Source organism: Platalea leucorodia (genome assembly GCF_965183815.1).
Source record: "Platalea leucorodia genome assembly, chromosome: 19".
Taxonomy (NCBI): Eukaryota; Metazoa; Chordata; class Aves; order Pelecaniformes; family Threskiornithidae; genus Platalea; species Platalea leucorodia.
The window spans coordinates 8,778,730-8,794,915 of NC_138841.1; the positions used below are offsets into that span (position 1 = coordinate 8,778,730).

A 16,186-nucleotide genomic window follows, 5' to 3' on the forward strand; every position below is an offset into this window, starting at 1 on the left:
TCTTGTATAAATCCAAGACAAGCCCCCACGTGTGCGCGCACGACTTTGGCGGGATGACACCCCCCCCCCCCCCTTCGTGCTGCCCAGCGCTGAATAAACTTACCTACTTTACAGCCTTACGGGTTGTGGAGTCTGTTTCCGCACATCAGTTTGGCAAGCCAGGCAGGAGAGTCTCTGCTCGACCACGGGATCGAGTGCGGAGCGGACGCTCCTGGGCGCGCCCCGAGCATCTTCCTCGGACGAGCGTCCGCTGCCAGCGGCTCACCGCGGGAGCAGACAACAAGCTCCTGAAGCCGCGGATTAAAAGGTATGTTTTACAAGAAGGGCCAGTAAGTCGTACGCTTGGCCGGGGCTGCTGGTAAACCGCGCAGAGACGTCTGGTGTGCAGCATAGTCCCCGTAGGGGAGGAGGGTACCCGATAGAGCGGCCAAGGAGATTTGCTGACCGATAGAGCGGCCGCTAGCGATCTTGGGGGTAGATCGAACAAATCTGAGGTCACCGCTGCATGCCGGTATCGGGAGCCAGGACGGACCTGCTAATGATTGTATAAGAAGCAGGAGAAGGGTAAGCGGACCTGTCACAAAAAAGTATTTAAATCTTTGCAGCTGCTGAAGGGATATCAACTGGAGCCATAAGTATCTGTTTCATTTACCCGGGTATTGCATATATTATATGTTCGTATTGTATGTATGTATTGTATGCAAAAAATTTGTGTGTACGTGTGTCTGACACGCAGCATCGCTGTGAAGTGAGTGCGGAGTCCTGATCCGCGGTTTCCTTGTCCCGCGAGGGAAACGGCCAGAGACGGACGAAGCGAAAGAAAAAGGTGGTAAGGATGTAAAACAGTAATTCTGTAACCCTCTGAGTGGTAAAGTGTGGACCGTGGAACTAACTGGCCCCTGGCCCCTGGCCCCACCCTGCCCCGCGGCAGACACCTCCCAGTGGCCATTCGGGGAGGGGGCACGGGCTGCTGTCCCCCCCCACGGCCCCCCCTACCTCTTCCCTGGGCACTCCCAGGTCTCCCGACCCCTCTCTGCCCCACACAGCTGCTCCCATCAGCCAGGCAGGATCGCGCCTCAACGTCCCGAGGGGGCCAGTCTCAGGCCCCAGGGGCTTGGCCTCCCCGTGCAGCAAAACTGCCCCGTGCAGCAGGGCTGGGCTCCGACCCTGCAGCACGAGGCTACCGCCTCCCCAAAAGCCCCTGCTGCACACTGCCTTTTGGCTGCGAGAGTGAGCCAGGCTTTCCGCCGAGACCCGTCCCCACAGAAGGGGGGCTTCGCAAGCCACGGGGTTCTTCTTCAGAAAACTTCTGTCGGCTTCCCCAGGCTGCTCCGCACCCCACTGACCGTGCTAGGCCACGTCTGTGCTACCAGCCCAACCTCATGCCCCAGGCACATGCCAGGCTTCCTACCTACTCGTCTGGCAGCGGCTCGGCCCCGCTGCCTCCCCTGCCGGCTGTTGGCCAGCCTCGTTCCCCAAGGAGCCTTGGGAGGGCCCTTGGCGTCTTCTCTCAGGGGCCTTTCTCCTCACCATCTCTGGGCAAAGGCTGGCTCCCCGCTCCACTCTTCCCCCTCAGCCCCAGCAGTGTGGCCTGCCCAGGCAAAAACAGCTCTGGCAGCAGCCCCACGCTGCCGCACAGCAGGAACGCGCCTGCCCAGGGCAAGAGCCACACGGCAGCTGGGGGCTCCTTCCCCACGCGCCACAGGGCTGTGCGGGCGGCCAGCTCTGACCTCACACTGGTGGCTCTGACATCACACTGGGGGAGGCATGCGGCCTCAGTCAGAACCTGAGAGCAATGAAGTGAGAGAGGGTGTTGGGACCGTTAAGCGTCTAGTCATGTTTAGAGCCCCAGTGTCTGTGGGGCTGTGAAAGTGCTCCCAAGGGAAGGTTAAGGTCAGAAACAGCTTTTAGTCCTGGCACCTTTGGTGTGGGTGAAATTGCCGTCTATTTGCAACTTCAGAGCTGGGCTCTGGCTACAATGAGCCGGAGACAGAGAGAGTTTTGGACTTTTAGGAGGGCAGGCAAGCGCAGAGGCCCAGTGTTTGTGGGCCTGTGTCATGGTTTAACCCCAGTCAGCAACTAAGTGCCACACAGCCGCTCACTCACTCCCCCCTCTCCAGTGTGATGAGGGAGAGAATCGGAGAACAGTCCTTGACTGGTGTAAGCACTACTTAGCAAGGACTAAAACATCAGTGTGTTATCAACATTATTCTCATACGAAATCCAAAACACACCACTACACCAGCTGCTAGGAAGAAAATGAACTCTAGCCCAGCTGAAACCAGGACATTTTGCTATTGTCCTGAGCATTGTTTTTATTATAGTTATACGGCTAATTTTTCTAAAAAGAAGCATATTTTTCAGGTGTGGTCTTCAAGAAACTATGCAGATTAACAAGTATATAAAGAAAAGCTAGGTCCCTGCGGCCATTGCCACTGCCTAATTCTCTTACTATTCCATTAGTTACTAATATATGCCTCTAGGGATACTAAATTTGATACGAGAGCAACCCTTACACAATTCATACTTTTGGGGGGAAAAGATACACACATCTTCCCATTGTGACGCTAACAGGTAGAACTTTACCTCCGCCAGCTGGAAGAGTGCCAAATTCCTACAGTGCTTTACTGGCTCAGGCCTTGACAACCGGGAAGTACTTGATGAGATCTGCCCGGGGCAAAAGGAGGGGGTATTGGTGGACAGCCAGCTGAATATGAGGCAGCAGTGTGCCCAGGTGGCCAAGAGGCCAATAGTATCCCGGCTTCTATCAGAAATAGCGTGGCCAGCAGGACTAGGGAAGTGATCGTCCCCCCATACTGGGCACTGGTGAGGCCACACCTTGAATCCTGTGTTCAGTGTTGGGCCCCTCACTACAAGAAGGACACTGATAGAGCACAAATTGCTACTTAGCATGGAAGGTAAGTGTGGGCAGGGGCACAACCGGTGCAGGTACTTTAAGAAGAGATACCAGATCCATCCCAGACACCAAGGGAACTGCCTTTTATACTGTTCAACTTGTGTCAGTTATTTTTGTTGCAAATGACACCCCTGATTAATGTTAGACCTAGGTACAGTACCAATTGCTTTGCCATTGACACACATACCTACCACGCACTGTTTAGGTGCAGCCTCATCCAGGCTGCTGAACATCCTTGAAAAGTAAGACTAGCTAACATGCATGTCTAACTACTGATCATCAGTGAGCTACTGCGGAACCGCACGTTTTAGCGGTGTCCATGAGCTTGTTTCCTGGCACCTACTCAAGTTCTTCTTTGATGGGTAAGGAAAAGCCAGCAGCCACAAGCCCTTACCAAGACTGTATCTTGCAGCACAGAACACAATTCCTGCCTACTACCACATGGCTCTGGCACTTTCCTTCTTGGGCGCTGTAAAATGAACTGAAACAATTCAGTGCGCTGGTATTTGTCTTACTCTTTAAAGGACTTAGCAGTGAATTTCAAGAAACAGACTGTTATCAAGAGGAACTATACAAAGTATTACATTGCTCAACTGACAGTATAACTGACAGTTTAAGTATGCAAAAGCATCTTAGAAATGCTGGAAGATGGCTGTGGAGTTATTACCACAGAAGTATCATAAGAGACACTGGAATTAACCAATTTTAGGAAGCTTGTAAGCTCCTGCTGCAGGAGCTCCTGCAGACACCGCTCCCTCCCCGCGCTGCCGCTGATGCACCCGCGGTGACGGAGGATCGAGCGCCCCCCAGGACCAGCTCGCTGCTGCCAGGACAGGCCTCGGGGGCCTGGGGCTGTGGGACAGGCCTCAGGGGAGGTGCTGGGGCCGGGGCAGCTGCAGGGGCCGAGCGGGGCCGGGGCGGCTCCGGGGGGCTCTGGGAGTCGGGCTGCCCGGTGCCTGTGCCCGGGGGGGTCCGTCTCCATCTCCTTCCCCTCCCCAGCTCTTGGGTCAGTCCCAGGGCTGCCCCGGCTGGGCCCGGCTCCAGCCTGGAGCTCCCCCCGCCACCCGCGGGGGGCCAGCAGGCAGGAGACACCCCCACGCTCGCCCAAGGGCCTCACTCACCTCACGGGCAGCCCCAGGCCTCACCTGAGCCGGGCCGCAGCTGGAGCTGCACCTCCCGAGACCAACACGGCTGCCGGGAAGGTGAGCGTGGGGCCATGACGGCTCCGGGCATGCCCCGGTAACCAACATGGCCGCCCGGCAGCCCCGTGTCTCAGGACTACAGCTCCCGGCATGCCGTGCTAACCAACATGGCCACCTGGCGGACACGTGCCCCAGGACTACGCTCCCGGCATGCCACGGGGCGCAACTGCCCTGCTGTCTGACCCTGCGCGGCCACCGTCCCCCGCCCCGGCTGCGCCCTGCCCCACGAGCAGGCCCCATGGCCGCCTGCGCGGGGCTGCGCTGGCCCCAGAGCCCCGGTGGAGAGGGAGGAGGAGGGGGAGAGGGGGACAGAGCGGCGGAGAAGGGTGGGGCAGGGCGGTGGGGTGGCTGGAGAGGGACAGGAGCAGGACAGAGGGACAGGAGATGGACAGAGGGATGGTGGGAAAAAGGGGTAGCTGGGCGGGGAGTGGAGAAAGGAAAAATAGTGGTGAGGAGCAGAAACAGGGACAGAAGGAAGGAGATGGAGGGCAAGTGAAGAACATGGCGCAGGAAGAAAAGTAGTGCTAAGCAGCAGGACAGAGGGACAGAGAGAGAAGAGGGGCAGGAAGAAGAACAGAGGGATGGACAGACGCAGAAAGGGCAAGGGCACGGGACGAGGGGGCGGAGAGACAGAAGAGTCAGCAGGAGGGCAGAGTGACAGAGAAATGGGACAGGGAACAGGACAGAAGGACAGAAGGCAAAGGGTGAGAGGGAAAAGAAAGGGGAGAGGCAGGGGCAGAGAGTGGGACACAGAGCAAGGGAACAGACACTCTCTGTTTCTGGAGCCTCCCAGTGTTGAATGGAGTCTCTCTCCCTGGCCTGCTGAGTACAGCCAAAGTCCAGAAAGAAAACTGCGAACGTCCAGGGATTCCTCCCACCCCAAAGGTGCCAGGACCAAAAGCTCTTGCTGCTTTTGCAAGAGCGCGCCTGCCCAGGGCAAGAGCCACACGGCAGCCGTGGGCTCCTTCCCCGCGCGCCACAGGGCTGTGCAAAAGGAGCTGATTTTCCCCTTCCCCTGCTTCTTCCCGGTAACCCCTTCCTGTGCCTCCTCTTTCTCTATCGGTTCCTCTAGGAGCCCCTGTTAAAGCAGCACTCCATCTCCCCTCTCTTAGGTGTTCCCTTCGAACCTGTCGTGCCTCTTTTTCCTTCTCTCTACTATGAAAAATCATCCACGCTACCTCTAACACCTTTCCCAAATCCCTTGAGTCTGCCCCTTCGAAGTTTTGGAGTTTCTTTCGTATAGCTGGGGCTGATTGTCTCATAAAGACAGAAGCCAACTGAACGGCCTCTTCTGGTTTTTCACGGTCTAGATTCGTCTGTTTCCTGGCAGTGACTTTTAACCGCTCCAGGAAGGCAGACGGGGATGCGTTTGGTTCTTGCTTACCCTCATAGCATTTGCACCAATGGATCGCTTTTGCCATAGCGTGCCTTATGCCAAATAGTACCCAAAAGCCCCTGGGGTCCCAGCTGCTTAGGATCGCCCCCCGCGTCTGCGGCAGGGAAAGTTGGATCTGTCGTTCCCTGCAGGTCCCCATTAGCCTGTGCCCCTTCTACCTCTTTCCGAGCCGTGTTTCATACCACCTTCTTCTCAGTACCGTCTAACAACATCTCTAATATTACCTGTACATCATTCCAGTCAGGGGCTTGGGTCCTGATTATAGTTTCCAAAACTTTAGCCCCCCTTTCTGGCTCTTCCCTATCGATACCCGTCGTTTCCTTCCAGGACCTCAAATCCGTTCTTGGGAATGGCACTTTAACGCTTACTGGCCCGTTATTTTCGACCGCTTGTCAAAGAGGAGCTTGTAAAACCTCTCCTGCTTCCCCTTGTCATCCCCTCGTTCTTCCTGCCATCGCACTAAATCCTCCTGCTCCACCAAGTCGCCCGTAGCCAGGTCCACAGCCACTTCCTCCCGCGCTACCACCCTCACCGGCTCGCCTACGACCGCTTTCTCTGACTTTGCTCACACGACAAATAGCATCACCGGCGTCAGGATTCTCTCCCAACCTCTGCCGGGGAGCAGCCATGAACTCTAGGTCATCTTCTTCCTCCCGTCCGCATTTCCAACATCTCTTCCCCATACTACAAGCAGAACACCATCGTTTTAAATTCCTGCCCCTCCCCTCCTTTTCTAGAGCCAAGATCAGAGGATCCTGTGGGATTATTCCGCGTTCCTTCTGCCATCCCGGGTGGTTTCTAAGTGTGAAAAATAAATGCATGCATGGTACTTCATCCCATTTACCCTCCCACCTGCAAAGTACCATCAGTTGTACTCTAGTAGTATATCTTAGAGTTCCATTCTTTGGCCATTTTGCCTGATCTTCGAGACTATACATTGGCCACCAATTGTTACCATATTCTAGAAGCCGTTTCCGAGTGAGAGGCTCCCCTCCCAATTTCCTCCAATGTTTCACGATACGTCCTAGGGGAGATCTTTTCCGAATCCCCCCTTCCGCAGCGGGCTTAGTACCTGCCATAAAAGATACAGAACACCAAACAGAGAAACAATAACTTGGCACAAAATAGTCAGAGGCATTCCCCAGAAGGGGACTCAAACCCCTAGATTACCTTCAGTGGGACTCCAACCCACCCCTTTGGCCAAAGGTTTCCAGACACAGGTGTCCTAGGGACTTGAGCCCGATAGGATCCAATCCTTCCCTTAGGTACCTTTACAGCCCAACACTGCGAGGCCTTCGCCGCGCCTGATGGGCAGGCAACCGCCCTTTTAATCAGAAAAGGTATGCCTTTACCTTCCCAGGGGTCCTGCTCAGAGCTCTTCGGTCCGGGCTTCGGAGGTTCTTCCCGAGAATCCCTCGGTGCCGGCTGGGGGTCCTGTGATCCCGCGGATCCATCAAGATTCATAAGCGGAGTCCCATCTGGGTCACCTAAACTGTCACCGAAATGGGGAATCAACCTCTTCACACCCATGTAGCATCGAGAAGCAGGCATTCTCTTTATTACAGCGCTGGATGCGTGGGGGATGGTCCCACCTAAGGTGCCTACCATCATACAAAGCTAATGGGACAATTGCCGTTTCTGCTTAGCTTTACAAACCATTTCCAGCAGCATTTCCTGCCACCCTGACCCCCTCCCAATACTCCCTGCTGTTAGACAGCTGCCAGGAAGACGGGGTTCTAACCCTCCCCATCCCTGGAATCCTTTGGACGAGCTTTCCGACTGGCTGCCCGGGATGTCCTTAGCACAGGCGGCGTTGTAGCCCAGGACACGATGCCCATGATAGCAACAGCGGGAGGGAACAGCCAAGTGTTGCAGAATGCAGCACTGGGGGACCGAGGGGCCTCGAGTGTTAGATGGTGGAGCCCATGACGGGAACAGCCCAAGGGCTGCAGAACCGCACAGCCTTTCTGGGAACCCCAGAGAGGGTGGTCCGTCAAGAGGAAAGATGGGTCAGGGTCGTCCCAATGCCAAGGGGAGAATAACCAGGGGCCAAGCGCTGGAAAATTCCCCGTCGACACTACTCAATGTGACACAAAAGGACCCCCGACAGAGAGCAGCCAGCTCTAGAGCGGGGACGTTGATGGGCCGAGGAACGGGGGGCTATCCCACAGGCCGCTCAGACAGGCTCCCCACCCCCCTTTCACAGAAACTGGGGGGTAACCGACAAACCGACAGCCGGGATGCTGGGAAGGTGCTAGGCCAAACGGTTCCATCTGCTCCTGCGGCCCCGCCGTCGGGAAAGTAAGGGAGGAGCTCCCAGCCCCCGGCCCTGGCAGCCCCGAAGAGCTGTCCCAAGGCTCCTCGCTCGGCCCGCAGGCCGTGCCTGCAGTCGGCCCCATTGCCACGGCAGCAGGCCGGAGGGGGCGGGGCCAGAGAAGGGCGCTGCACTGGCTGGGGGCCATTGGCTGAGAGGCCAGGAAGAGGGTGGGCAGGCTCCGGGGTGAGCTCCTGCAGGGCCCGCTCGGAGCCGGGTGGCCGTCTGCCTGTGGTAAACTGCAGCCGGGCCCCTCTGCCTGCCCTGGGCTGGTGCCGCTTGCGGAGCCTCCCGGGGTGGTGGGAGAAGGAGCGGTGCCAGGCTGGGCCTCTCCTCTCTGGAGTAAACCTTAGGAGTGCTTACTGCCTTCCTCAGGTTGAAGAAAAAATTAAGGAGAGGTCCTAACGGTTCCCGCACGCTCCCGCCCTCCCCCCAAAGGGCCTTCTTGCGCACCCCACTTTGGAGACAGAGCTTCTGCACCAATCTGAATTGCCACATCTTTTTTATTTTTTTGTTCCTTCCCCTTCTGCTGCTCTTTTCTGTATGCCCTTCTCTTTTTCCTCTGGCTTCAGTCGAGGCTTTCTGGTTTTGCCATCTTCCCGTGAACCTGCACTCGATAAATGCAGGTGTACGCTGGGTTTCCCCAGTTGCTCTTCACCAGAAGTTTGACACGTGCAAAGGCTCTGGGAAGCGGCGCGTTCTGGGAAGAAAAGCGGGAAAAGGAAGCGGGGGCGTTAGGAGCGACAATGCAATGAAGGTGCCTCCCCCTGCCAGCCCTGCTCCTGCTCAGGAACGAGCTCCTGAAAGTGGGTGGGAGCGGCTGTGGCAATCTGAGGCTCGCTGCGGGTACCGGGGCTGCTGGGGAGGCTGGGGACACGGGAAGGGGGAAGGCAGCTGGCATCCTCTGCATGCCGGCCCTGCTGGGGCTCAGTCTCCCTCCCCTCTGCCCCTTCCCTCTGCTGCTTGCTCTGTGCTGGCAGAGAGGCCGGGGAGGTGCTCCTGTGTGGGGGCCGGCTGCTGTGCAACCCCACCAAGCTCCCACTGTCTGCTCTGCCTGCTTTCCTCCTGGCAGGCGTGAGAGCACGGGGAGAGAAGGGGCACGCTGTGCTGGGAGGAGAGGACACTGTCCCTCGGCCCAGGGAGAAAGCATTCACGCTCTTCCTGCCATGGACTTGCAGGCAAACCTGGTTTGCTCCCCAGCATCTTGCCCCTGCGCGTGGCCCGTACCTTCAGAGGGAAGGTCTGAATGGTCTCCTTTGCCACGTTGTACGTGAACGTCCCAAGGAGAGTTTCCTCTTCTCCGTCCGCATCCACTCCCTCAGGGGCAAAGCACAAGGAGAGCAGCTCAGACTCGTCCCCACAAAGAGGGAACCTACGTGCTGGATCAGCCCTGCTATCTCCCCACCCTCTCCTGGGGCTCTAACAGTAGGCTAGCACTCGCTGTGGTGGAGCTCAGGCTCGGCCTTGACTTCTGCTCAGGAACCCTGAGGTGCTTGTCCCGAACAAGTCTCAAGAGGGATGAAACCCCTAGAGCCCTTGAAGTGTCCCGCTAGGGCACTGCGGTGCTCAGGAGAGAGCAGGACGCAAACCTCAGAGGACGCACAAAAGCAAGCAAGACCCTGCCATGGCTTTCCCCCAGGGCCAGATCCCCGCCAGAAGCGCCCAGCAGAGACTCACAAAGACAGCGACGTCTCTGGGGGCGCTGATGACAGTCCCAGATGGAGAGACTTCTTTGGAGATGTGCTGCACAGTGACAGCAGTCAGATGGACTCGTGCTGGCAACCTGATGACCACCTGGCCCTGATCCCCTTGTAAAGGCCAGCAGTTTCCTGGGGAAACATCCGGCTGCAAGCAGAACGCGAGAGCAAGGAAGAGTGAGAGAGTGTTGGGGCCAAGACAGCGGCCCGCGTAGCTTGAAGCGTAGGCGCCGTTGTTTCCTTGGGGATTTTGCCTTGAAAATGAGGCGCATGGGAGGAAATGGACAGAAGCAGGAGGCCTTCGTCCCTGCCTGACTGAAAGGGGGCTCTCAGGATTATGGGGCAGAGGAGACCAGCGGTTATGAAACCGTCCCAGTCAGGGCCTAGCAGAAACACCTCTCTGCCCAGTGGCTCTGCAGGGCACCCCCCACCTCCCGCCTGCCAGCCCCAAAAAGGCGCTGTTAGGGATGGGCGTGGAAACGGGGTCACCAGGGAGAAAGTCTTTCACCCAGCTGGGGCAGAGCACTGTGGGCGAGATGCAGCAGTTTGGCTCCGTTCAGCTCCATTCCCCTCCTGAGGGGAAGCGCTGATTGCTAGCAAGCCCAGCCCTGTGTGCGAGCTTTGCTTTCAGGAACCTGATCAACACTGTGGGCTTGAGCAGTGCCACTGGAGCGAGGGGAGAGCCCCTGAGGTCGGTCCCCAACTTCAGCGGGAGGCAGGAAACCTTCCCGGAGGAGTTCTGCTACGATACCTGCAAAATAGTGTCGGGAGGGTTGGCAGTGCGAAAGAGCCATAAAAGCCTGCAGCCCCAATTCTCTTTGCAAATGTAGGTCTCGGAAGTTCTCTGCATGTCGATGGTGGCACCTGGAAGGGAGGGAGAGCAGGTGACTACTGGAAGAGGCCACATTCTAGGAGGACTCGGTGCTCAGACAGCATTTCTGATGCTGCCGGCCAGCTCCACATCTGTCAGTCCTCTCCTCCTCCCCACGCTGCTGGGGGTGCCCAGCTGCGCAGGGCAATGACGGCAGCCACCTGCCTGGTGGTGACTGCTTCTCTCACAGCGCCACGAGGAGAAGGTCTGAGGGTTCTGGGAGACAGCGGGCGCCCACGTGAATGACAGCACACCAAAACTGAGGGCTTGCGGCATGGGCAGCAAAGGATGGCCCAGCCGTTCCCTCTTCCAATGCAGTGGAGAGGAAGAGAGCCCTTCCAACAGCACAGGAACACGTGCGGGGGCAGCGGCGGAGGCCCCCGTGCGGAGGCCCCCGTGCGGAGGCCGAGGGCAGGACTGGGAGGGAGTCAGAGAGCCACTGTGCCACAGCCTTGCTCTTGGACCCCATGAAGCATTGAAGCTCCCCCCCTTTGGAGAGCAGCGCCCGGAGCACAGGCTTCTTTGCGGAGTGCTGCAGACAAGCGCAGCGCAAGGAGACTGGGATGCTCGTGTCCATACCAGAGCTTTTCAGAGCCCAGTCAGACATCTCGACGTAGACTTCCGAAGCCATCTGGGACGCTGCCTGGTTCACTTCCTGGGAACGCCATAAACAAACACAGAAAAGGACCACGTCAGCAGGCGGTTCAGCGTGGCTGCTAGCGCCGGCAGAGGCAAAGGGCCAGTGTCAGAAAGGCAAGGCAAGCCTTGTCCACAGAGCTGCAAGACTCTCTGCTGCTGACGTGAGCCACGAGGACTGAGGAAGAGAATCTGTGTCCACGGCCGCGGCCATGGCCACGAGGTGGGTTGACGAGGGTCCCCACACCCTCGTCCCCACCCTCCACGCTCTGCAGGTCAGCGGGGAGATGGGCTCGGGCCCTGCAAGCGACGGCTGGCCCCGTCAGCGTGCCTGGGTCTCATCCCTGCCTCAGGAGCCCAGCCAGAGGAGCCAGAGTGCCGGCGTGCCAAGGGAAGGCTCTCGGGAGTCCTCTGCTGCCTCAAGCAGCCTGCTTAGACTGGGCCTGGAGAAGGGCCTGTGCAGCGCAGAAGCTCACCCAGCAAGCCCCTGGGGCAAAGGCTGGCTTGCTGCAGTCAGCAGTCTGACCCCACCAACAAGCCCAAGGAGTGCTTTCTCGGGGGTTCTGCCCAGCCAAGCCTCCTTCCCCAAAACGCAGCATCACCTTTGCACTGCTGATCTCTGCCCTCAGTTGAGCCACCTCCTCCATCAGAAGCTGCATCTTTTGGCTTTGCTCCGCCAACAAAACGCGAAAGTTCCTGCATGACAGGAAAGCAGGTCTTGTCAGAGAGCGGCCCGTCCCCTCTGGGGAGCATCTCAGCTCGGCAAGAAGGAGAGACACGTGTGCTTCCCCTGCTTTGCGAGTGCTTCCCTTCCACACCAGTTTGAGCAGAAGGCAAAGGCAGGTAGGAGGTATGGGAGCCCTGGCTGTTAGCAAAACGAGTGCAGGTAGCACGAGGTCGGCTGACGCTTCTGCACAGAACCAATGCCAGCTCAGGAAACGTCTCTTACCGCAGGGTCTTCAGGTCTTCTGCAGACACAAGTGCCAGCTCCTGAAAGGGAAAAACGCTCGGTTCGAGCATCCGCTACCAGAGCCGCCGGGGCTTCCCAGGAGAGGCTTCCCTAGGAAGACTCGGCACAAGCTGCTGCTTCTTTGGGTCACCCTGCGTGGCAGCAGGAGAGCCCGTGATTTATCCAGCCGCTCTCAGCAATGCTCAGTTGCAGGAGGTGCCTGTGCCACAGGAGTCACCGACCTCTAGCAGTGCCTTTGTCCGCATTGTCCACCCTGGCAGTGAGGTCCCGCAGTAAGCACCGGCTGCAATTCACATCATCAAGAGAGAGTTATTTTACTGGGGTCGCTAGCAATGCCTGCCGTCGCGTTGTCTCTGGCCTGTTGCCTTAGGGGTGGGGCAGCAGGTGAGCTGAGGAGGTGGGGAACGTGGGGTGCGGAGAGAGGATGCGCCTCTGCCCAGAAGCCATCGGCCCAGGCTTGAGGGGACTGCGCAGCCGTGAGCCTCAGGTGTGCTCAGTGCCCCAGAGCTATTCCCCGCTTCCCCTCGCTGCTTCAGGGAGCCCCGAGACCAGGCTGCATGGGCTAGGAGAGGTACCTCCCCATGGGTCCCCCTGCACGGCCCCTCCCCTCTGGGAATGCCCAGTTCAGGCTTGGAAGTAGCTACGCCCTTCTCTCGCGGACTTGCAGACGAAGCAAGCCATGTGGTCCAGTGGCCAGAGCAGCAGCATGGCTGGGAGACTCCCAGTCTTACTGGCAGGCCAAAAGGCAGGCCCAGTCCGGGACGTACTCGGGAAGCGCTTGGGTCATGGGAGTTTCCGCCCATACTGGCCCAAAAGGAAAGCCGGGCAGCTGAAAGCTGGCATCCAGCACAGCCTGGCTGTCGCTCTCAGGTGTCTGCTCATGCAAACTCACCAAGAGCCACGGGGAGCAACAAGAAGACAGCTTGGAAGATCCTCTTCTTCTGCAGGGCCACCTTTTGCCTGAAAAAGAGGGAGTCCTGTGGCTGCCCATGATCCAAGTCTTGGGCAAAGCCCTCCACCGGTGGAGTTCCCTTTTCAGGCCAGAAAGCCAGCCTTTTGGAAGCCTCCTGCTGCCAGAGAGCTGCCAGAGCAGCGCCCAGGAGGAAGACGATTTCTGTCCACACCGTTCAACACTGCCGGCAGATCTTCCCCAGAGAAAGGCCTCCAGAAGCACCATGCCAAAGGGAATGAAAATTATGCAGGAAAGTAAAGAGGCCGAGCAAATGAAGACTGCTTTTCAGCAGTCTTTCTGGTGGGGACCTTGCTCTCCCTTTGGCTGAGAAAGCAGGCCTGTTCTCACTTGCGATCACACAGATCTCTCTTAGGGGTGTTTTTCCGCAGAGCTGGGAAGCGCAGGAGCCTTGTCTGCCTTTCCTCCCAGAGCCCTCCCAGACCTGCGCGGTCACTTGCCAGAGCTGGGGAAAAGCCTTCCCCTGCGGAGGCTTGGCTCTGCACCCCAGCGTCTGGCTACGCGGCAGTTTGCCCTACCGCAGCCAGAGTGTGGGGCTCTGGCAAATGCGTGGGAGCGAGACTGCCGAGGGGCTTTGCTCTTGGCTCTCCCTGAGAATGGCCACAGCACGAGCAGCGCCCCAGCTTGGGCTCCCGACTGGGAGCCCTGGGCTGCTGGCTGGGGAACACCCTCTGCTCTCCCCTTTGCTTGCACCGGCCCTCAGACATCCCCTTTCTCTCCCCCATCCACAGCAGAAACGTGATGTAATACGTACACGGCGGAGATGCACGTCCTCAGCAGACGTCTCCGCGGGGAGACAAGGGCGCCTGCCGGACAGCAAGTAAGGCTGAAGACTGTCCCTGCGCAAGGAAAGCAGAGAAAAGTTAGGCCTGTCTCTTGAGGTCTCTTCTCTAGGATGCCCAGCCCCGCATGTCTCAGCTGCCTGCGGGGAGGCGGGCACCGTGTCCTACACACTCCCTCCCTGGGGCAAAGAGCAGGGCAGCCTGCACTTCTCCTGCCGCCTGTGACGTTTGGCCAGAGCTCCAGCGCAGCGCAGCTCTCCAACTTCAGCCCTGAGGAGGTCACAGCAAGCAGCAGTGCTGAGCTCACTTGCAATTTCTGTGGCCTTGTCGTGCCACTTGGCAGGCCCTTGAGTGGCTGAGCCGGGAGCTGACATCGAAGAGAGCATCCCCAGCTCCACCTGCATGCGGAGGTTCCTGTCGGAGGAAAAAGACAAATGCCCGTTGCCCACCGTCCCCACGCCGCGGGTGCCGAGGCGGGCAGGAGTAGCCTGAGCGGCGGCCCTTGCCAGAGGACGGGCCGTCCCAGCAGCAGCGAGAGAGGCCAGCACAGCTGGGCTGCTCCCAGCGGGCCCCCCCCGTCCTTTCCTCATCCTTTGCTTTACAGGCCTGCAGTGGGAGCAAGCTGGCAGCAGCAGACCCTCCGCCTCGGGAAGCCACCCAGCAGCACAGCACGATTCTCAGCCCCTGGCCCCTGGCCCCACCCTGCCCCACGGCAGACACCTCCCAGTGGCCATTCGGGGAGGGGGCACGGGCTGCTGTCCCCCCCCCCAGCCCCCCCTACCTCTTCCCTGGGCACTCCCAGGTTTCCCGACCCCTCTCTGCCCCACACAGCTGCTCCCATCAGCCAGGCAGGATCGCGCCTCAACGTCCCGAGGGGGCCAGTCTCAGGCCCCAGGGGCTTGGCCTCCCCGTGCAGCAAAACCGCCCCGTGCAGCAGGGCTGGGCTCCGACCCTGCAGCACGAGGCTACCGCCTCCCCAAAAGCCCCTGCTGCACACTGCCTTTTGGCTGCGAGAGTGAGCCAGGCTTTCCACCGAGACCCGTCCCCACAGAAGGGGGGCTTCGCAAGCCATGGAGCTCTTCTTCAGAAAACTTCTGTCGGCTTCCCCAGGCTGCTCCGCACCCCACTGACCGTGCTAGACCACGTCCGTGCTACCAGCCCAACCTCATGCCCCAGGCACATGCCAGGCTTCCTACCTACTCGTCTGGCAGCGGCTCGGCCCCGCTGCCTCCCCTGCCGGCTGTTGGCCGGCCTCGTTCCCCAAGGAGCCTTGGGAGGGCCCTTGGCGTCTTCTCTCAGGGGCCTTTCTCCTCGCCATCTCTGGGCAAAGGCAGGCTCCCCGCTCTGCTCTTCCCCCTCAGCCCCAGCAGCGTTGCCTGCCCAGGCAAAAACAGCTCCGGCAGCAGCCCCACGCTGCCCCACAGCAGGAGCGCGCCTGCCCAGGGCAAGAGCCACACGGCAGCTGGGGGCTCCTTCCCCGCACGCCACAGGGCTGTGCGGGCGGCCAGCTCTGACCTCACACTGGTGGCTCTGACATCACACTGGGGGAGGCATGCGGCCTCAGTCAGAACCTGAGAGCAATGAAGTGAGAGAGGGTGTTGGGACCATTAAGCGTCTAGTCATGTTTAGAGCCCCAGTGTCTGTGGGGCTGTGAAAGTGCTCCCAACGGAAGTTTAGGATCAGAAACAGCTTTTAGTCCTGGCACCTTTGGTGTGGGTGAAATTGCTGTCTATTTGCAACTTCAGAGCTGGGCTCTGGCTACAATGAGCCGGAGACAGAGAGAGTTTTGGACTTTTAGGAGGGCAGGCAAGCGCAGAGGCCCAGTGTTTGTGGGCCTGTGTCATGGTTTAACCCCAGTCAGCAACTAAGTGCCACACAGCCGCTCACTCACTCCCCCCTCTCCAGTGTGATGAGGGAGAGAATCGGAAGGGTAAAAGGGGGAAAAACTCGTGGGTTGTGATAAGAACATCTTAACAATTGAAATAAAGTAAAATAGTAGTAGTAGTAATAATAATGGTAATAATAACATAATAATATACAAAGGAAGTGATGCACGATACAATTGCTCACCACCTGCCGACTGATGCCCAGCCTGTCCTCGAGCAGCAATCGCTGCCCCCCAGCCAACTCCCCTCAGTTTATATACTGAGCATGACGCCATACAGTATGGAACAGCCCTTTGGCCAGTCAGGGTCACCTGTCCTGGCTGTGCTCCCTCCCAGCTTCTCACTGTCAGGGTAGGGGAAGCTGAACAGTCCTGGACTGGTGTAAGCACTACTTAGCAAGAACTAAAACATCAGTGTGTTATCAACATTATTCTCATACGAAATCCAAAACACAGCACTACACCAGCTGCTAGGAAGAAAATGAACTCTAGCCCAGCTGAAACCAGGACATTTTGCTATTGTCCTGAGCATTGTTTTTATTATAG

The 16,186-nt window shown here is 58.4% G+C and overlaps 2 protein-coding genes across 2 annotated transcripts in view; both read right to left on the reverse strand.

Moving 5' to 3' along the window:
- LOC309598921 (sperm-associated antigen 4 protein-like) overlaps window positions 1-5,747 on the reverse strand; it is a gene marked incomplete at both ends in the record, with an annotated part of 50,606 nt that extends 44,859 nt beyond the window's left edge. Inside the window, one exon of the mRNA XM_082329949.1 lies at window positions 5,740-5,747. Within this exon, the coding sequence (XP_082186075.1) occupies window positions 5,740-5,747 (8 nt within the window). The remainder of the gene's footprint in view (window positions 1-5,739) is intronic.
- A 2,650-nt stretch (window positions 5,748-8,397) lies between these two features.
- LOC309598922 (sperm-associated antigen 4 protein-like) lies at window positions 8,398-14,924 on the reverse strand (the record flags this gene model as incomplete). The annotated part of the gene is made up of 7 exons (XM_082329950.1): window positions 8,398-8,529; window positions 9,057-9,146; window positions 9,507-9,674; window positions 10,278-10,390; window positions 10,977-11,052; window positions 11,636-11,729; window positions 14,920-14,924. 7 exons carry the CDS (start codon window positions 14,922-14,924, stop codon window positions 8,398-8,400), a joined length of 678 nt encoding a protein of 225 aa, XP_082186076.1.
- Between the last annotated feature and the right edge of the window lie 1,262 nt (window positions 14,925-16,186).